The sequence below is a fragment of the Meleagris gallopavo genome, chromosome 4, assembly GCF_905368555.1.
Source record: "Meleagris gallopavo chromosome 4, MGAL_WU_HG_1.1, whole genome shotgun sequence".
Classification (NCBI taxonomy): Eukaryota; Metazoa; Chordata; class Aves; order Galliformes; family Phasianidae; genus Meleagris; species Meleagris gallopavo.
In genome coordinates this window covers 58,930,183-58,952,302 of record NC_139407.1, presented here as the reverse complement: position 1 = coordinate 58,952,302, position 22,120 = coordinate 58,930,183, and the positions used below count along the sequence as shown (strand labels likewise).

Here is a 22,120-nt window from a genome sequence, read left to right as displayed (position 1 = left end):
AAGTCACAGGATTTTCTCCTCCACTGGGAGAGATGGTGGCATTTTCATTCCTGACAAATCCTTTCTTTAGAAATTAAAACTTGTAGAAGAAAGCCTAAGGAGAGTAAGTATTTTAAAAACCCTTCTAGTGAGTTGAAATGTATTTTTCCCTGTATACTTGGGCCCGCGGTGAGCGGACAGAAATATGTATATCTATATAAGGAAGAAAAAAAAAAGCTTAGAAGTTTGACCTGCAACAATAAAAAATAATAGGAGGATTTTGAAAAGCATGTGATGCTGTGGTTTCTGAGTCTGCTGCTGGACCTGTGTATTACCATGGCACCTAGTGGTGCAAGTTTGATCGCAGTCAGGCACCTCACATGTGACTGAGTTAGAGACTACAATAGCTTTTAAAATGTTCTGACAATTTTTTAGTAGTCTTAGTTTGCCTTTAAGAAGCTGAGTGTGTTCACACAATATTTAGCATAGCAGAAAGCTTGCTGTCACAAACTTAATCTTCCAATGTTTTAAAATGTAGTTTGCAGTGGGAATGAGTTTACATCAGATCAGTGCTCCCTTTCATGTGCGTTTATGATCACTAACATCAGATTTACTGTGTTGTTAACCCATGGACCGTGCAGGGACAGGTATTTTAAATGAATGAGGCAGGTTTGAAAAAGCCATTCTGCACATTCATGATTTTCTTTCTTAATAATAGAGCTGTCAGGATCTGATCTTGTGAAGGGAATCCAGGTGGTCATCCCTGCCTGGACTCTTTCTCAGATCAGTGGAAGACAATTTCCCATATAGGACGAGCATTTATGATCAGTCTGATCCCAAACATTTATGCCTGCATTTCTTATTGAAGATGACCTGAACTGGGCACGGGCACCTTTGAAGGTCTCTTTAGCACTTCAGGCAGGAGCTTGGCTCAGGAGAAACTAGCTGATGGTGATGTGAGGGGAGCATAGCTGGAATGTCATGTAAAACATCACCGCTGACTATTTGATTTTGCCCTTTTCATAGCCTTGTTTTCTGTGTTCCTCTTGTTGCAGGAGCTCAGATAGATGACAACAATCCCCGCCGCACTGGACATCGCATCGTGGCACCTCCTGGTGGTCGTTCTAATATTACCAGTCTTGGCTGAAAAATGGTGATGGACAGAAACACGAGGAGGAAGGATCATGGGAATAATGTACATTCCCTTCAATATCTGTGTTACTGAACCCACAGTTTTACTTGGTACTAATGGAAATAAAAAACGAAATGTCCTTTTTTTTTTTTTTTTTAATTTGTATAGAAAGAGGTGATAATAGTGTGGTGTGTTTGCTTGGAACTACTTGCCTCACAATTGTGCTTTCATGCCATAGTCACCTTAAAGCATGGTGCTTCCATTGCCCCTTTAGTGACCACAGGTTTTAGCTTTGTCTCGTAACTGAATGATGGTTCCTTTGCACCCTTTTGCTGTATTAGAATAGTTAATGCATGTTACTGAGTTATTTATGCAAGTTGCATTCTGTGAGTCAGGAGTGAGTCCCTATAGAACACGTTGCCAACAATTGACTAGACGCAATGCCAAGATTAATGTCTGTATTTGATAACCACCACTAAAAACACTTACGAAGGAAGAAAATGGCCATCTTGAAAGTATGCAGTAGAGTAGTATAGGCAGCTTCTGTTTTATCTTTAATTTATTATAAACCCAAGAAGCACTTCTCTAGGACACAGAAAATCATCAGGACAACTAATGACAAATGGTCTCTGTAGCACCTGTCTGTACCCACTCAGTACGTTCCAAGTCTGTGTCTTCATCGTTTCCATTTTAGACAGCGCCATACTTTATACAAACCAATGCCATTGCCACCCCTGCAGGGATTTCTCCACCTGGGCAGTAGTGCTCTCCTTCTGCATGAGTTTTTTGGTACTTACAGATAATTCAAGTTGCCGTCGGATTTTTAAAGTTTTTTGTACAAAGTTTTTCCTTTGTAATCACATGCATTTTTACTTACTCTACCGTATCAAGATCTACTAGTCGTGGTTCTATTTCTGAATTCAAAGCTTGTGAAATAAAGGAAATTAATTGATGGATAATCCTTCCTCTGCTTTCTGGTGCTGGTTGTTCAATGATGGAAAATTTTGGGTGGAGAAACTCATGAGAAATTGTCTTTTAGGTTGGCATCACGTGAAAGAAGGAAACACCTTAGATAACAAGGGATATCTAAGTATAAATTTCTGCATATGCACACCATAGCATGATCTAATCTGTCTTAATTAAATAAGAGTTTGCTGTAAAAAATATACTTTACCATTTATCTTGCAGCTGTCTCAATTTTGGCCAAGGGAGACCTAAATTAGCTTTCTCCCAAGATCTTTAGTAGTTGATTGCCATCATCTTCATCTGTAGTAGAAAACCAATAAGAAATGCTCCAGTTTTACCTAAGCTGTATATGGCTTGATACTGGTTTTCTTGGTGTGCTCTGTGCTGGTCTGAGCTTGGAGAGGCCTTAGGCTTGCCATGAACAAGACATGATCCAGAAAAGGTGAGAAAAATGGACTTATATTACCTCTTTCTATGAGAGCTATGGAAATGCTTTTGCCCTGTTTTTCTGGTTCTCTCACAGACTCTGTAGAAGAAATATTTTTTGTCACTTTTTAGTTGTCTGATTGTGTTGCAGATGTGGGAAGTGTGAGCTACAGTGAAGGATGGGTGCGCTGTGAAAGTGATCAGGTTGGCAAAGCACCACCCATTGGCCTTGTGCCGCTTTGTCCTTTCCTACACTATCTAAGTGAATAGGAAAGGTACAGTGGCAGCACAGTGCCAATGGAATGATTTTATCTAATTGTGATACTTGACCACTTATTGCTGGTGTATCCTTTCCATGCAGCAATAAGCTGTTGGCACAGGGTGAGTGGTGCACGTCAGGTGCATGTGGGACATGAAAGTTTTGGAGTATAGCCTACCTGAAACTTGACATGAAAGTTTTGGAGTATAGCCTACCTGAAACTTGTCATTGTATCCTGAAACCAGCATGCTGTCACCTCCAGTATTACCAGAAGACAAATCACTACCCTACAAAACTTTATTTCTGTCATCAGGGCTGGTCTGAATAGCCAGCTATTCTTTTTGTTTTGGTTTTAATCTGAACCTGGGAAGAAACACCACAATTCAGCCTAAGGTGATCTGAATTGATTCTGTTTCCAAAATAAAAAAAAAAAAAAGCCTTTCATCAACAGCAAATATAAATATTGTGCTTGTAAAAAATATTTGACTCTCCACGCCAAGGATTCAAATTCGTGTTTCCTATTGCCTGGAGAATACTCTTATCCCTACGCTTGTCTGTTTGCTTGGTCCGTATATTTTATATAAAGTGATGTCACCAGAGAAGCCTGAGAATAAACCACTCTGGAATAGCCTACAGCCCAGCAGGTCAGCCATCTTGTCTAGCAATCTTGAAAAACAGGTCTCCACCTCCACTGTCTTCTTTCATGCAATTTGCTCTAAGCACTGATAGTACCAGCAGCAGGTCTAGTAGTCTATCCCTGAAAACAGGAGGAAAGTCAGCTTATGAAACTATTGTCTGACTGTTAAATTCTGGAAGCGCTGGTTACGATCTCCTTAGCTATTTTGTTTGTGCCAGTAGCAATGATTGCTCAGCTTCCAGCAAAAGTATTCAGTCTATAAGGCTTTTCTTGTTAGAGGTGATAGAAGGAACTGCTGTGTAACTAGTACTGACAGATTCCACTTTTCTACGTGCAAAACATAGTCCTAAACCAAAGAACCCTTTGTGTATAAGGGTCAAACTCCACTGTTGTTAACATGCATTTGTTTCTTCTTGTTAAAGTATCTGTGAATAAATATACCTATGGGTGTTTGAAGCACTTCATGGATGAGTGGTTCTATGTAAACAACACTGTGCTCGTCAGGTCAGTGTGATTCTGGGATTTCTCTGAGGAGAAATGTGCTAGCATGTCTGTCATGTTCAGAAGCTCCCACAGCCTGACCACACTCCAGTGCTGCTGCTTAGGGACAGCCTGCACTGAGCCCATGCGGTGCCTGGGTCTCTCCACCCTGGATAAGCACTGCTTCCTGGATGCAATTTAAAGATATCTTCTTTATTTCTGAGCACAGGGAATTTGCTGCATGGTCCCCATCCTGATGAGGTGACGGACGCCTTAGTTACTGCAATACACCATCAGAGAGCTAGCTACACGTGGTGTTCTTCTGGAAGCTTTAGACGAGGTGAGTGGTGCATCTTTTACCATCCCAAAGCCTATTTCACAGCAATGCCCCATCCCATGTGCTGCTAACCTATCCTTGAAAAAAACAGAACTGTAGCAAATAGAAATGAATTCATTTCTGATCCCAAATACAACTGCAGAACAGGAACCTATACTGGTATGTGCTCCCTTGTAGAAGCACTGAGCTGGGCAATGCTCAGAGTCTGAGCATGTAGGTGGGAGCAGTTATCTCCTTGCTTTATTCTTGTAGTTTGAAGTTGCTTTCATGCTTTGTGAATTGTCAAGTTGCTAAAAATTTGTAGCAGGGCTGTAACTTGTCTTAAAACTATGAATGAGGCTGAGCTGTTTTAATAGGTGTTAGCATTGATGTTAGGAAGAAAAAAAGGCGTGCTTTTTCCTTACATTTTTGGTAGCACTTTTGTGTGTATCTAAAAGCATGATCAAAGCTCCTTATGAGCCTTTTCTGTATAAACTAAAAGAGCTGTACACTACAAGGAAGGTGTTTTGAGCTGTATTTCCATTTTCCCCTGTCTGACATCCATTGTGCTGGAGACTGCTCTCAGCTGGCAGAACTGCTCAGCCATCTCCCACAGACTCTCCACGCACAATCTCTGGCTCACAAGCTATTTCTACTGCCCCTTAAACACAGGAAAGACACAAAATGGAGAAAAAGCACTAAAAAACTCGGTTACAGATCAGTAGGAAGGTACATGAGACTCACATTGAGACTCATGTAGCTAGTCCAGCCTATTCCAAGCAGGGCTAACTTCCAAGTTAAAATTGGTTGCTTAGGACCTTGTCTAGCTGAATGCTGAAACTCTTCAAGGATGGATATAACAGAATCACAGACCTGTAGGGACCTATGGAAATCATCTAGTCCAACCCCCTGCTAATGCTGTTCCCTAAGTAGGTTACATAGGAAAGCAACCATGTGGCTTTTGACTGTTTCCAGAGAAGGAGACTCCACAAGCTCTCCGGGCAGCCTGTTTCAGTGCAGTCACTCCCAAAGTAAAGAAGTTTTTCTGCATCCTCTTTGAATAACCTGTTGGTGGCACAGATACTTTCCTCCTGACGAGTAATGGCTTTAAGTTGCACCTGGAGAGGTTCAGGTGGGATATTAGGAAAAATTTATTCCCTGAAAGAGTAGTGAGGCATTGGAACAGGCTGCTCAGGGAGGTGGTGGAGTCACTGTCTCTGGACGTGTCCAAAAAACGTGGATATGGCACCGAGGGACGTGCTTTAGTGGATATGGTAGTGATAGGTTGATTGTTGGACTTGATGATCTTAATGCTCTTTTCCAACTTCTTTGATTCTATGATTCTACGATCGTCAGCATCTAGAGACAGCTCAAGACTATTAATAATGGTTAAAGTTGAAAAATATAATATGCGGAGCTTAAATGAACTGCTGTGAGCTCAACTTGGTGTTGCTATGCTTGTTTCTTGGCCAAATGAAATTCTCTGTCACAAACTCTGAGACCTGCATGGAGCCAGGAGTTAGACTCGATGATCCTTATGAGTCCCTTCCAACTTGGGGTATTCTATGATTCTATGATACTCTTCCTTGTTCAACACCCGCATCACTTATGGAGAACTATGGGAGTGCCATGCCATGCATGAAATCTGAACAGGACTTTTACCAAGGCAATGAATCAGGGGTGTAATGCAAAATGACTGAAGTTAGTAACACTTGATTTTTATTTGTCATGAAGCAAAGGTGCCTTGGTGAGAGAATAGGAAAAAGGGCAGTTTGCAGAAAGCCGAGGACAGAAAGCAGGCAGAATCACAGCCCTGGCTGGCTGGGTCTCACCTGCAGGGACTGAAAGAAGGTGGGATGGGGACTCTCCTGGGCAAGCAACTGCTGCCCTCCAACAGCAAGGGGAAGAGACCTCACGGGCTGCCCGGGAGAGGGCACTGCTGCCCTGCTTTTGGGATAAGACAGCGAGAAAGCCACTCAAGCCTTGCCTAGTGAAATGAATCAAACAGTGCATCCTGGTAGACTGCTGCATTCTGCCTGCGACTGGAGCCTCTGCTACACTGCATGGTTTAAAACGGTATCTTCACAACATAATCAACTCTATTATTAAAAGCTTCCTTCTTGCTATGTGTATAGAGTACACTGAAGAATTATGGTATTCAAACAGAAGGAAACAGGCTGCATCCATTTGAAGATAAATCACATCAAACAGGCAATTAAAATGTCTCCATCGGTAAGGCAGAGGGACCATGGAAAATGATTGCTGAAACAGCAGAATCTAATGCTTGAAGTAGTATAATGTAGAGAAAAAGATTTTTATAATGACTGAAGTGAAAATTAACAATTTAACAATTGTGTGTAACGTGCCCAGTAAAGTCATTTGTGTGGCGGCACTTTTATCCGAGGTAAACTGCTTTGCTGATGTAGTATTTTACATCAAGTGCCAAAGGACAGCCCTTTAGTTAGGAAAATATATGTTAATTTTAAGAAGACAGAAAAGTTCTATTTCACAAAAGCTGTAAGACTACTTAAGCAGGGCAATTTATTACAAGATACAGGTGCTCTGCGTAGCCAGGGAGAAAGAGCTGCTTTGCATGACAAGAAAAACTCCCATATGGAATGTAATGAGAATAACAAAGTGCACTGAAAACAAAAGAGTTTACTTAAGGAATTAGAATATAAAATGAAATACAAGAAAATGAAATAGTAGGTGAGATTTGTCTCAGTCTTACTAAAAAATAATAATCAGAAACCTGAGATAAACAAAGGAAAATAGATTTACAAAAATCTTTGTACAAATTTTAAAGCATACCTTACCTTGGAAGCATTAAAATATAACAAGGGAAAGACAGATTTAATCTTTCAATTTACCAATAGAACCTGAAGTCTCTGTGTAGTCTTCAAATTTCTATCTGTTTCTGCTGTCCAAAGCAGTGACCACAAATACTGAGACCAAATCCAGCACATTTCAGGCTCAAAACATCAACATTACAATGAAACCTTACTGCGGTGTCCTGACCTCAGCAGTCTAGGGTGGATTGGTTCTGCATTTTCCTCAGGTATATTCCTCATTTAAAACTATCTCCCCTTCATGTTTCCCACACCGTCTGGAAGAGCTTAAAGAATTCTTTGTTTCCCCTTGCCAAGGCTAAGTGAGAACGTTGGGATTGATTCTCACTCTGTAGCTAAAGAAGATTTCTCGGTTATTATTGATGTTCTTCATTGTTCCTCAGTAAACCAGCTCAGTGAGTATTTATAGCTGCTGAGATCTCCCAGAAGAATGCTTTGGTACTCTGTGTTCAGACAGCTCATATAAATACTTTGACTACCTGTTGCCTCTTTTTTTTAGCATCTTTGTGTTTTTCCTTGGTTCAGTCTCCCTTTCGTGTGGCCTCTCTGACCTCCCTCTGAAAGAAATAAACGAGAGAAATAAAACAAAATTGTAGACCAGGTTTTTCAAAGGCTACTGTTCTCTCTTAAACTAAATTCATTTTGAGAGCACTTGCTCTATGATGATAACTGCTGCACTCGCTGGTTTCAGCTGCCTCTGTTGAGGCTGCCAAAACAAAGTTGCATTAAGATAAATGTTCCTTTGTAGTGTCCCTGTTCCCTACACGCGTATCCCTTGTTGGCTGTGGGAAAGGAGTGTGTGAAAAGAGTTGATGCCATCGGGGAAAGGAGCCATCTCCTGAACTCAGTCCCAGGCTGAGGTCACTCAGGGGATAAATACTTTCCCCCAAAGGCCTGTGGCTCCTGAGAACTAACTGTTTGCTTTGCCTGTCAACAGGATTTTCTCTGCTCAATATATCAAGCCCCAGCGACCAGCTGGCTGGTTTGATCTGCCTGTAGTAATCAGCTGGCATCTTTCAGGTTTGTAGCCGTTTCTTCTCCTCTAGTTAGCACCCCAGCATAAGCCAACTGAAACATCTATCAAGAAAATCATTGTTAGAACCGCTACCCTCATCAGCCAAAGACTGGCGCTTGCCTTTGTTGAAGAAATAAAGTGGTAGCTGAAAGCCTAAATACCACAGAGCATATTTTGGTTGCTGCAAGTCAACTTAGATCATTGGGTTCAATTGTCTGTGCTGATTTATGCTGTCTGTGACTCAGGTTTTTAAAAGACTAATTAAAGGAAATTTGGAAAGAGTATTTCTCATTTATCTGCTGAAAATCAAAGTTATTGATAAGATCCGTAACAGCACAGACAAGCAAACTCCGATGATTTTCCTAATTTAGAAAAGGATAAAAGAAAAACAATGGTCAAGTACGTGTGAGAAACAAGTGTTAAAGAAGATTTGCTAGTATAGGTGTTGTATTTTGGTTTTGATTGGCATATCTGCTTACAAAGTAGATGTTGTACTATTTTGTGTAAATAGTTTTTTCACAATGCATTTTTTTTAGCCTCTACTGTACCTGCACAAGCTGGAATTCAGTCTGAGGGGCTTTTGAATATTTTCACAAGAGTCATCTTTGTCTTCCAATTCTGGAGACTTTGAAGTCCCTCTTTTTGAGTTTGAGTTTGTTTTTTTCCCTGAATTACCAAAGACATGAATTAAAAAAAAAAAAAATCACAGTCATTAGAGCTGTTTTTAGATTATTCTCTAGCAAAAAAAACCCAAACAAACAAAAAACAAAAACCAAAAAACTAAAAGCAAAACAAAACAAACAAAAAAACCTCTACAGTAATTTCTAACATAGTAACACTTCACATAGATAAATTATTATGGCAAAAAAAATCACCCCACTTTATGTGGGCCTTTTCTACTGTAAATGTTGACAGAGTGGACTTCGACTTTCAAATTTGCTGCACACTGATTTAAGTTTCTATGAGGGGCAACCACTGAAAGCGTCTCTTGAATAACGGATAAGTCTAATCTGCTAAAAGTGCAGTAGATGCACATAAATATTTCAAGTTTCCCAATTAAATAAGATTTTACTTTTGAGTATGTGTGTGGGAAGGCTGATTCTTCCATTCTACCAAGTGAATGAAAGCTGAGCGATTCAGCCCTGCTCTCCTCCCAAAAATGTAGCGAACAAGGTGAACACAGTCCTTTTTAAAATACATCATCTTTATGATGTATTATGATGTAAATTGAGTTTGTGCAAGGTAAAGCCTTAGCTCACGATACCTATTGGTTAAAGGGCAGCTTTGGAATGGGAACAGACACATTTATTTGTAATTCAGCCACCAGCAAGCTGGATGACCGCAGAAGCTCACTGTACTTTTTTTCTATATCCCAATTACTTCATCTGATGAAAAAAAAATATTTCCCCAAAACTCTGTTTTGACACATTGCACCATACTGAACAGAGTAATTGGAACTATGTTTTTTTAAGACTCCTGGATTGTACCAACCTGCTGGCTTGCTTTTTTTGGACAGCTGTTTCTTCACAGTGACAGGAACTCGAGCCAGTGCAGCCAACTCAGTAATGAAGTCCCATTCTGCTTCCTGCACATGAGGATAAAGCAGCAGTCAGTTAACACAAAATGGTTTGATTCTGGGCTGTGTTACCTTACACATGGTGTGACAAAAACATTCATGTTATTGCAGAAGCATGGGAAACAATATGGTATGACTTCCCTTTAACAGCACTTGACACAAACATGCTGAGAGCATCTGATGAAGAGCAGGAGATGTGCTGTGAAGCCTGGCTAGTCACACATACGTGGCATTTGGGCTTGTCCCGCCTTGTCTTGGCTGTGAACTCAAGTACGCTGATGTACTAGTGAGGAGGTTGAATAGACTCCATTTGATTAGACAGAGATGTTCAAATAACCAAAAAATAAGCCTGAACTTGCAATGGACATGATGCAGAACCGTCAACAAGTAAGATAAAGAATATAATATGTCCCTCATTTCCCAGGTTCTCTTTGTGGGACATGGTTTCAGGCTGTTAACTGCCTGCCTGTGTTACTGGTTCCTGAGCTTCAACGGTGAATCTCTGCACTAATCTCAACTGGGGCAGCAAAAAGACCCTTACAACCTGTCAACCAATGAGTGGAACAACAGATGCTTTGTCTCTGACTGATTCAGGTTGGTGAGTCGTTTTATCCTGATTTACCTTCATCTGCTTCTCCATCTCACTTTCTAGGTGATGCAATCCCAGCAGCTTCTGTTTCAGAAACTCCAGACGAATTTGTTGGTGTAGTTCAAACTGAGTCAGAACCTTCTTTTGCTGCAGCACCATTCTGGTAGAAGGAAATATGAAAGTACCCACGTTGTTCAGGATCACAAAATCATAGGGGTTGGAAAAGACTTCTGGAGATCATCTAGTCCAACCCCCTGCTAAAGCAGTTTCCCTCAATTCAAGAGAGGAATACAATGCTAGTGAAGTGCAATCAGAAGATTTTGTAGAAAGGCTCATTAGCAGTATCAGCTATCAATATCATCCAGTTTCTGCTGTAAGAAATAATTTTGCTGTAGATTTTTTAATTAGTTTTCCTTATTTTAACAACCTGCCTTGGGTCACCACAGTACACAAGCTCCTTTCTAAAGCTGGAACTGCAGCATTTCGGTTTGTCCATGCCTGGAGCTCAGCTCTAATTTTGAAGTCTTTTCTCAAAACCATTCCATGTTTTCTGCAATGAATCAAGTTAGTTTTGCTCTCTGCATGCCAAAGAGGCAAGCTGTTAGAGGATCAGGTGTGAGGATAAGGGATTAAGAATTAGCCATTTCATTCAGAGCTTTTTAGTATCAGGTTGACACTGAGCCAGAAACATGATAATTAGAAACCTGGTGTTGAGAGCATTGACAGCAATATTTTTCTCTTGTTTTATTTTGCTGGTAAAAGATTAATATAGTATAATCTGAATGGCTGCAACTTTGCTAAATCTGTAAGTCTCCTGCTCTCTTGCCTGGCCTACCTTGAAGCAAAACTGTCAATCACTCATCTCATTCCTTGGGGAAGGAGATAACACAAATTGTATCTGACATCTCCACATAATGCAGTTTCTGCTGTAACGGTCAACGCTTACAGAAGGTTAGCTTACAAAATTTGCTCTTTGAACTCACACTCACAACCTTCCAAAGGCAACAGCAAATAAAAATTTCCACTGAGTATAAAAGGAATTAGATAATGGAAATTCTGTCATTGATTTAACGTCCTGAAAGAACTTGGGATTTCCTAAAAAAAATCATAATGGCAACATGAAACTGAGTTTTGACTAGTAGTTATGAGATCAACTTTAGATGCAAAATAGTTGCATCTTTAATACCCTATTTTCTAACTGAATGCTGTCCAATGTAATTGTATTTTATTTTGAACTAGTAGAATAGATTATGGATGAAAAAATTAAAACAGCTAGAAGGGAATGTATGTGTCAGAATAAATGATGGGCATCTAACGTATTTTCTGAAGCCCTTTCCTAGATGAGTTTATTTCTATACTAATTCAAATAAGGATGAAAAACAGAAAGTAGCAGAATGTTTAAAAATGAATTAACCACTTTACAATGTTAAAATTGCACATGCAGTGTTACTTTGGATAATAATGAAGAATAAAGAAATAAATTAATTACGAAATATATATTATGTGCACATCATTTTGCAAGACCTGCAAACTTATACCTTTATAATATAGATTTTTATGACAATTAATTCTTTGGATTTACAGTGCTTTTTGTCCAGTCTAAATTCCATAAAATCAATAATATATTAAAAATGATTTTTATCTAATTAACATCTGAGGCTTTCAAGCCTAAATTTTGTGCAAACAATCTCAATCATCAAAGGCATTCAATGAAATCCTCTTGCCATTTTGAATATTATTCATCCTTCAAAAATGTTATCTTCATTATGGTATATATTTACTCAACAGCAAATTAATATGTACTTTTTATATTTAAAGCAGAAAAGATGGAATATAATGAATTGGACAACAGCAATTCCCATTCCACATTTACACTGAATTTCTTTTAAAATTTGGTGTATGTTTTGGCATTGCTTTTCATTCTGTCCTTCCAAACTGTCTCTACATAGTTCTTCAGACTGTAATTAATGAGTACCAAAAGTTCTATTTAATAAGAAAGCAATTCTTTGAGATCAACGGGTAGAAAAATTTGGCAACAGATGCTTCTTTTCCACCGAAGACTAAATATTAAACGTAAATCTAAAACACTTACTTATTCAACTAGACAGTGATATAAATCTGCTAAAGTCAAAACATTTAAACAGCCAGCAGTGCTTCTGCTTGGTCTTACCTTTGGTGGACTGTGGATGATATATTCAGGATGTCTTTGGTCTGTTTTTCTTTCAGTGCTTGTTCATTTTCTTCTTTCTTCCTAAGTCTGTACCTTTCACTTCTTTCTACTGAAATAACATTTTTGTAAAATCTTCTGCTCACAATTACAAACTCTGCTTTGAGTTCTGGCAACCAGATGATCCATGTTTTTCATCAGTACAAATTAATCCCTGTTCTAGGTAGCCTTTCCAAAGTCATCGCTCTCTAAAGATCTCAAGCACTTATTACACATGCTTGCTCTGCCACTGTGATTTGTTGTACCATCAGACATGAGGTTGTGCATTGTTTAGCTGAGATGGTAACGTCAGTGAATTCCCATTCTTATCTGCTTCTCCCACTAGGCTAAGTGATTCACACAGAATTTGAAGGAGAAATTTTATGAAAACATTGCCAGATAAAAAAACTCTCAATTACTCTGAGGCTTAAGAATGCTTAACACTGCACTTCCCTTCATTTGAAGGTGAAGTAATTTCAGTACTTCTGCTAATGCTCACATTCTGTAAGTAATTTCTTTAGCTGCTGAGCGGGGTCTTGAGCCTTGCCTTCAAAGTCCTGCCTGGTAGCAATTTGCTGGATATGCTTTCCTCATACCCACTGTTGTGGACCACTGCATTTTTCTAAAACAAGGAGAGAAATGGATGGGTATACATAACAAATTAAGCTACTTAACATTCATTTGGGGAGCATATGACTTGTTCTGAACGCTGGGAGAGGTTGGCAGGCACCTCTGAGGCTGATAGTGTATTTGGTGAGGGGAACCGCTCTCTCCCTGTGTAGCAATCATGCTGGGAAATCACCTAACAGAACAGGCCCTTCTAAAAGTAAAGAAACAGGTATGTCCTGTCTCCTGGCTGGCTGACAGGGCTTAGCCCAGGGGCAGAGCTTCTGGCTGTTAAGAATCACAGTGGAAAATTTCAGTGTTTCTGGGGGCAATACAACAGCTGAAGAGGGAAGGTATGGGGCCCTGCATCACAAATTTTGACTTAGGTTAAAAAAGGACTTCTATGTACTAGAGCACCAAGTGCTCTTATTAGACCTATTTCTCTCTCCTAATACGTGAAGTACCAACAAAGCAGAAGTAGTTACTTGCTGTTACTGAAAAACATGGCCATGTTAGACCATGCACATATATCTTTGCAATATTTTTCACTGTATTAGTTCATTTGAGCTTTCAGTTTCACCTTAGTTTCTCTCAGGCCACAAAATCTCAAACGCTCCTGTGTTTATTCCCAACATAAATACTCTCATCTTTCCTCATGCCTGCAGGCTTACACTGCAGGAGAGAGAAATTTATTTTTCTTCAGTTAAAAAGAAAATGTGCTCTTTCAGTAGCTGCTTACACACGTAATTTTCTTTCTCATAGCTCACGGAATGCCAATTCATTGAAACGATATATCCACACAAACACTAGGAGAAAAAATGATATAGAGTGGTGATCAGAAGGCTCTCTGTGTCTCTACTGACCAGTATTCCAGGTCTTTCAGACTATTTGGGAGACTAGTTGACAGCAATATGAAAACATCAATGAAAAAAAACAGTCATGCATGTAATGACAGTGGCATCTCAGCTCACTTGCATTCAGAGAAGTGCTTAGCAGTGGGCTTCGGTTTTAATTCCTGCTTATCACAGAATGCTTAGGTTGGAGGGGACCTTGAAGATCATCTAGTTCCAACCTCCCTGCCATAGGCTGGTTGCCAAAGACTAGATCAGGCTGCCCAGGGCCCCATCCAACCTTGCCTTGAATGCCTCCAGAGATGGCGCATCCACAACCTCTCTGGGCAACCTGTTCCAGCATCTTACTACCCTCTGAATAAAAAATTTCTTCCTAACATATAACCTAAGTCTATCCTTTTCAGTTTAAAGCAATTTTCCCTTGTCCTGTTGATATCAGACCATGCAAAAAGTTGGTCCCTCTCCTGCTTGTAAGCTCCCTTCAAGTACTGCAAGGCCACAATGAGGTCTCCCCAAAGCCTTCTCTGGGGAGAAGAACCAAGCTAAACTAGCCCAACTCCCTTAGCCTTTCTTCGTAGGAGAGGTGCAACCAACCCAAATCAAAAGAATTTTAGACTGTTTGTAGTCAGCTAAATCAAGGTCAAAGAGATCTTTAGAGAGACGTAGTGAGAACACGAATAACTGACTGCTGGCTGCCAATGTCTAAAACACAGGCCATCAAACATCCCTGCACAAATTCTGCCTGTTACTTCAGCTTCCAATTTTAAGGCTTCAAGGTCTATGACAGGCCATGAATCTGCAAAACAGATTCAACCTCCTATAACCAGTTAGCTATAAACAGGAGCTCAGAAATCCTTCCTACCAAAGTATGTGGATAGGTTTGTTCCTCTTCAGAAATCCTCTTCTTTGGTTAAATACTCAGTCCTACTTAAAATTTTTAACTTAGGTTTTAGAAAACAGCTTTCATTCATCCACTCCACGTGTCACAAATACTTAGAAGCTTCTGTCATTCTACTAACTTACTAACTTCATTTAATACCAACAGTCTTCATCCAGAGGAGAGGAGAGAGTTTGGAGAAGAAATCAATAATCACAGCTTGCTTTCATTTCTGTCTGAAAGGGACTGAACAATTAGAAATAATTCCAGGAAAAAGTGTCTGTATATCTGTGGGATCCAGGAGTTCATAAACCTCACCAGCAGTTTTAGAGACTTTGAAAGTGTTACGGTTGACAGCAAGAAACAATGCAGTAGCTCATATTCAGGATGGGAATGATTGGCTTTTTCCTGTATCCTCCCATGAATCTTCTCTATTTCAGAGAGAATAGTATTTTATTGAGTCATAAAAGAAATGAATATAAGAGCCTTCTTCTTAAAATTGAAGGCAAACATCTCAGAGAAACCAGCTGTCTGCCAGGAACTGCAAACACAGATCTCACCCCTTCTAAGAGGAAGATCTACTTTGCAGCCTCCAGTCATACACTCTTTTCACTCTAACAGTATTTGTTAAAAAAATCCAACACAACAATGTTTTATAGCTGTCAATATCATACATACCTTGCAAGGATTTCAATTGCTGAAGTTTTTTCCCTTCATAGTCTTCTGTGATTTTTCCAACTTGCTGATAGTAGTTTTCTACCAGTCTATTGATATTACTGCTGGTACCATATACACTTTCTACAGCAGCTTCTACCAGTTTCTCCTGTATTACATATTAGAAATAACAATTCATTTTCTAAGTAAAAAACTAGGTGTTTTGTTCTGTCTAAAACTGAAGACCAAAATTAATATTGTATGCGCACACAACATTGTAGATTTTGTGCTTTAAAAATGTGACAAACTGATATGCTGGAACATGAAAAATTACAGCACAATCTTTCTAATCACAGAATTTCGAGGGTTTGAAGGAACCTCAAGAGACATGAAGTCCAACCCCCCTTCTAAAGCAGGTTCCCTACAATAGGTTGCACAGGTAGGTCCAGACTAGGTCATCCAGACAAGTCTTGAGTTTCTTCATAGAAGACTCCACAACCTCTCTGGGCAAACTGTTCCAGACTCCATCACCCTTACCATTCTGAAGTTTTTCTGCATGTTTGTATGGAACTTCCTGTGTTCAAATATTAGGTTATTGCTCCTTGTCCTATAACTAGACACCACTGAGAAGAGCCTGGCCTCACCCTAATGTGCCTCACCCATGTGTGAGAAGGGACTATCTTTGTAACTGTTCAATCTTCACAGCCCTCTTTGCCTGTAAACCCAACTATCAGCAAAGTAAATCATTTTTTGTGTAAATCTAACACAATTTTTCTTTATGTGGAAAATTCAAATATTTGCAATGATTTTATTGATTTATGAATTAAGTTTCATTTTATTAATCTATGAATCAAGCTGTTAAGCTGCATGCTATTCATTAACTCTAAAATCTTTGTGAATAGATTGTCATCTCCATTTCTTTCTCATTTTTGTGATTTTCTATCATCAAAAACCTTCTCAGTGTTTTAATGTTCTGGGGTTTGGTTTAGTAAAAGCTCTTTTGACAGCTATAGTGAGTCACTAGAAAATATTGTACTTCGACATAGGTTAAGTCTTTAAATAGTTTGCAAGTTATCTTCAGTTTTAAAACAGAATCAGCTGTCCTGCTGATCTTTTAGACATAAGGTAATGGTTATTTGGAGTTGCCCTCCAATTTATCCAAGCAGAACTCAATTTTTTAAGAAAGCTGCTACTGAACACTTCCATACCTTGAACTCCTGCTCATCATCTGAGCTCTCTTTTGCAGCTTCCTGTCTGGCATGTTGCAGCAACGTCCGCCCAATCACTTTCTCCATGTGTTGCTGAAGAAACTGAAGAGCTTCTTGGATTTCTGTTACTAACTGCTGGTGAAATTCTAAATGGTTTTGCTGTGTTTCTTCCTCAAGTTTCTCTTCCTCTTCCAGAATATGAGACTCCTGGTAATTAGACAAGATGATAGCAAGCACTGCCACTCACAACTTTAGCCAGCCACTCAGAATATCACTGTTTTAATCCTTAATCTAATTTCCAGCATAATTTTATACTCAGTAACTTAATATATTTGTTTTGGCACCAAGGTTATTGCCTCTGTACAATAAGTGCAGTATCCTGTCCCAGCATTCATATCCAAGTGATGTATTCCAGTTTTCATATTCGTACTTTTACACTTGGTCTTACTTCTATGCAAGAACAGTCAAGCTCAAATACCCTGACTGCAGGAAGGGACATTTGTGAATACCTTGATAAATAGCACAGGAACAAGGCAAGCACACAGTTATGCTTCTCATACAATTTTGAGAAAAAGTAAGTATATTCGTGCTAAGTACTTAATAGCAAGAAGAGACCATTGGCTCTCTTGGCACCTGTAGTATCCTCATGATGAATTCTGCAGCTTAGCAACATATTCTTTCATTTTGAAAAAATCAAGTGGCTTTCGAGTAGGAATCTAGTAGCTTTGCTTGGTGTTCTCATGTTCTTTCATCAGAAAAAAAGACATCAGAAACAACTGTATGCCAGTTTTAATACCAATTACACTCACATTTCTTTTAGGCTGAGGAGTTCTAGTCTCTTAACCTCTTTCAACCATCCTTGCCACTATTTTCTATGCTACTTTTCAAATCCACTTTCACTCTAAGCTCTGTTCAGCACACAAGAGGACACACTCACCAGCACCTATTCTTTCTTTCCCATGTGTATTACAGTCTTCCACAGACTGCCTTCTATTGAGTTGCAGATTTCCCTCTTATACTAATATTCTCATTTAAGACTAAATAAAATTAAATTATTTTGAGGAATTTAAAAGTTCCTATTTAATTCCCTCTTGTAAATAAAAATTGCAAGCAGGAAAAGAACCTGCTATGCCCACATTCATCTGTGGAAAGTAATGATGTCCCTATTATTGCTGGTTATTTTGATGTCTTTATTTAGAGCTCAGGCACGTTTTTGACATTTCTAAGTCAGCCATAAAGTCTTTTAAACAGTTTTTCTTTTTTAAAAAAGACTGAAATGTCATGTTATGAAATAAATAGACTAACATAATACTCTCACATTAATTTAAGCATAAGATTAAATTAGATTTACTTAAAATAATACAGTATGTCCATAACTCTGGTTGAGTATCTGCAAACTAACCTCTTCTTTAACTTCTTATATATCAGTTTTAGTTTTGGAGGTTGTTCCTAACATTTGTTTTCTCTCTGACAGTTCCATATATAGACTCTACTCCTTTGGCAGCAAAGATATTATATGCATATATTTAAGCATTTCCTTGTAAGACTGGTCTTAGCTGGCCTTGGAAAGAGGCTGTAATGGATAGAGTCCAAAAGAGCAGGAGTATCTGGGGGCATTTCATTTTTGCTAGGGAACATGGTGATTGCATCAATTCTTGTCCCTGTGGGATCTAAATGAGTTGGAACAATGGAAAGAACATAAATACAGAAACAAGAGGAATGATGTCTTATGCATTTGTATTTCACTGTATTTTACTTCTTCTAAAGGTTAATGATATTTTGAGATTTTCACACTTAACAGGGACAGAATTTCCTTAATCCTCTCCAAAGTGGAGAATTATGGTTCATGTCAAGACAATTAGAATTAGAGGCATGCAGAATATTCTCTTTGCACTGATCACACAGTGATGACATGGAGCACAGAGACACAAAGTATTGGATGGGTTCAATCCAGACTGGCAGCAACAATGAACTGAGCAGGGGTTAATACTGATGCCTGCTGGGAAGGGTCCTCTGATGTTGACTTCAGCAACACAGTGTTGTTCTATTTAAGTACCCACTGTAGGTAAGTGAATAACCAACAACATCTAGTATTAACCAGAATGAAAAATAACAACAGTACATAAAAACTTGCTAGGCCTGTTGAAGGAAATAGATAATTTCTTCTGACATTCAAGAAAGGAATTTTCAAGCACATATTAAGATCTCCAGAAGAGTTAGTAGGAGTTTCTCTTACCATAGAGCAGTAACTTGCATAGAGTCAATTATACACTGTGCATGAAGTATTAGAGAATTTCAAATGTCTGCCCAAACTAGAAAGGAATACTTAAGTACCTTCTGTGTCAAGAGGGGTGCATTTTTGACAGGATTTTTTCTCTCTATTTGGAACATGAATGTTTCTATATTTAAGATCTGTGGCTACTTCTAATGCCAGATAATGGCATTTAAGAACTCCGGACAAAACCCTCCAGGATACTGTACCTACCACTGCCTTCTGTAACTGCCACTGATCTTCATCTTGACAGGCTGAGGAGCCCTTCTGCAGCATGTGTTGCTCTCTCAGCTCCTGCAGCAAGCTCTTCTTTCTGGACATCCTCATGCGAGTCAAAGCTGCCATTCCAATGCTTCGAAGAGTTAATCTTCTCCATACTGAACACAACAAGAGCCGCTGTTTTTGCAATATGTAGTTAACAGACCTACAAAAAAGACCATTAAAAATCACTAGACTAGGCTGCTTGCTGATTTTGCACACCTGTGGTCAGGAAAGTCATTGCTCAAAGACGACAGTTACTGTTCACTCCCACAAAGCATGCGTTAGAATGTTTCTCAGATATAGAGAATGGATATTGCTATGATAAACCTCTAATTCTATTATGCTGAAATTAAATTATAATAAAAATAGGAAGAAAAAAGATATATAATCAATTATAATTACTCTTTTTTCATAGGAGACTTGAAATAAGATGAAAAGAGAATGTAATCAGAACTGCAGGGAAGTTCAAGCTGAAGAAAATGCAGGAGAGCATGCCTTGGATTAGCAAGGAAGCACACTCTGAAGCTGAGATGCCGAAGAAGCTAGTGTTAGCTGGCAGCACAGGCAGGGCTAGAACAAGTGAACACACTTTCAAGATTATGAACAAAGCAAGTGAAATCTGCTCTGTGCGCATTTGGGATGATACTCTTCAGAGTGGGTTTGTGTCTGTATCTAACTTGTGTAATTGTAAGGCACTATGAGATGTCCAGATATCGAACTGTGGGAAATGTCAAAGTCAGAGAATATGAAAACAGAAGGTTGAATTGAAAAGTACAGACAAAATAAAGGAATGCAGTGGGAGTAATACTAATATTCCAGGTAGCCAAGTGTTTAAATACATTGATCTATGGTAATGTGGGTACATACCATGGTGAATGAAGTCATTTGGCATCTTAATCAAAACAAGGCAGATAACACAGAATTTATTTTGAGAAGGTGTCTCTTAAGGAGACTTTTAGTTGAACAAAGATAAGATAAAACTGGAAGTTTCATTAGTGAGGACAGACAGAGAATGCAAGAGAGGAGTCACTTCCATTGTATTTTAATAGTAGAAAGCAAAGATAGAGCTGAATGGTGCCAGTCTGAACATTTTATGCTGAAGGATATTACTCCAATGTGATATACAGAGAGCAAGGTGAAGCTAGTTGAAGATCAGGAATTCTCACAAACATAGCAATAGACACTCAGAATGCATACCAATTGACTAATCAAAGAAGACTTTAGACTTATAAAGAGTCGGTGGTCTTCATTCTTTTTAAAAGTTTTTGTACTAATGAAGATTGAAACGTACAGTAACTGTCTCTCTGTTTGAGGATGCTTAGAATCCCTCAGCACTGCTTTCTGCAACACAACATACCCGGGTGTTCATCTGCATTTGCGGCACTGCAGATTTACCACACTGCTTACTGATAACATTGTACTTACTCATCACTGAGGCAGCCCAGTCTGCTCACAACGCCTTGCATTATTTTTTCTTGTTTCTCAGACAGGTGCTTTTGCATCACAGAAGCGAGAGCATATTCATTTATCCATAGCTAAAAGCAGGAGAAAAAATCGCAATCTTAAGATACTCTCATTTTCATCACTTTGATCCCCATAGGATGGATCAGGGGTTTATTTTTATTTTTGTTAAAATAGTAATCCCCTCTTTCCCTTTCTCCTACAGATTTTCCCATTTCAGCAATAGAGGAACAATGGAAAAAGAACAATGTGGCACAACATTTTGCATCAGCTCTTATCAGTAAGTTGCACTGGGCTTTTTGTTTGACTTTTTTTCATTAGTACAAACGTAGTTTTTACTTTAACCCAACAAAATAATGATAATCATCCTCCACCACACTTTCGTGTATATTACACAATGAAAAAAGAAATAGAGATTTTGTGATTAGGTTTTTTGACTGTACGTTTACAGCTCCTTCAAGGTGACATTTAATCAAAGAATCTTGAAATGTTTTGATGGACTTTTCGTTGGACTAAACTTTTGGAGATATAGACTTAGATTTTGTTTATTGTATTGCCAGAATTTAATGAATAATAAGCCGTAAGATGAAATGACTGTAAGGTCCAAACTCCATTACTGTGAGATGAAGAGTATATTTCAGGCTAAGCTGGCAGCTGAGTGTAAGCAGGTAACTTGCAGACATACGCAGAGCCCTAAATTAAGTATAATACTCAAGCTCTCTGACAGCTTCACTTCATGTCCCAGCCTCACGCACAACATGAGAGAGTAAATTTTATATTATTGTAGACAGCAAGATTTCATCAGATCAATATGTGTAGCAAAAAAATAGGTGTGTAATTGCAGCCCCTCTTAGTGCAAGAAATTAGGAATGGTCCTGAGCCTTCATATTGGATTAGATAGTCTTTTCCTTGGGAAGCACTAACGTGTGCAGGAGAGGCTTGATGTGTGAACACAGAATTAACTCCCCAGGGAAGTGCAGAACATCAGAAACCAGATATTCTCTGGCTTTAAAAGAAAAATGTGTTTTGTTCCTGGATAGTGCATTTTCTGCACCATACTCAGCAGCACATACAACTGAACCCTCTCCATGTAGAAAACCTTACCAGAGCACATTCTCCTGTGCAAGACGCCTGAGAAGGATAGGCTGGCAGTCTGTATTACAGATGGAAAGACCATGAAAGACACAGCACAGAAGGTTGCACAGAAGTGCAGAGTACTCCTGGTTGCTCTCACAAGCAGCTGCAAGATGTGCACAGGAAGTGAGACCTCAGCTAATTTGAGCCAGAGTCATTCTTAAAATCAAAGAGCATTCAAGCACAATGTCATCTCTGACTGCATACTGCAAGTGACACATTGAGGTCTACCATGTCTCCAGGTATCATAACGACAGATATAAAATATTTCCTCAAAATAATAGCTGTATTAGTATTTCCCTTTAGCAGCTCTGTGGATATAGTTTCCTAGTGCTTCACACCTCTCTGCAGATGTCCATTAAAGTT

The 22,120-nt window shown here is 39.0% G+C and overlaps 2 protein-coding genes across 4 annotated transcripts in view; one reads left to right on the top strand and one right to left on the bottom strand.

Annotated features, from left to right (window-relative positions):
* Nucleotides 1–2,070, top strand: part of CRMP1 (collapsin response mediator protein 1) — a 43,264-nt gene extending 41,194 nt beyond the window's left edge. For both annotated transcript variants that reach the window (XM_085223492.1, XM_085223493.1), the window contains exon 14: nt 1,035–2,070. In XM_085223492.1, coding sequence (XP_085079618.1) covers nt 1,035–1,126 — 92 coding nt within the window. In that variant the 3' untranslated portion in view covers nt 1,127–2,070. The remainder of the gene's footprint in view (nt 1–1,034) is intronic.
* A 4,643-nt stretch (nt 2,071–6,713) lies between these two features.
* EVC (EvC ciliary complex subunit 1) overlaps nt 6,714–22,120 on the bottom strand; it is a 52,497-nt gene continuing 37,090 nt past the window's right edge. The window contains exons 13-21 of one of the 2 annotated variants that reach the window (XM_085223490.1): nt 20,585–20,694; nt 19,112–19,322; nt 16,627–16,833; nt 15,443–15,587; nt 12,395–12,503; nt 10,258–10,384; nt 9,551–9,644; nt 8,608–8,725; nt 6,714–7,601 (exon numbers count right to left, since the gene is read on the bottom strand). In XM_085223490.1, coding sequence (XP_085079616.1) covers nt 7,520–7,601; nt 8,608–8,725; nt 9,551–9,644; nt 10,258–10,384; nt 12,395–12,503; nt 15,443–15,587; nt 16,627–16,833; nt 19,112–19,322; nt 20,585–20,694 — 1,203 coding nt within the window. In that variant the 3' untranslated portion in view covers nt 6,714–7,519. The remainder of the gene's footprint in view (nt 7,602–8,607; nt 8,726–9,550; nt 9,645–10,257; nt 10,385–12,394; nt 12,504–15,442; nt 15,588–16,626; nt 16,834–19,111; nt 19,323–20,584; nt 20,695–22,120) is intronic. The other variant, XM_085223491.1, reaches the window with a different exon arrangement.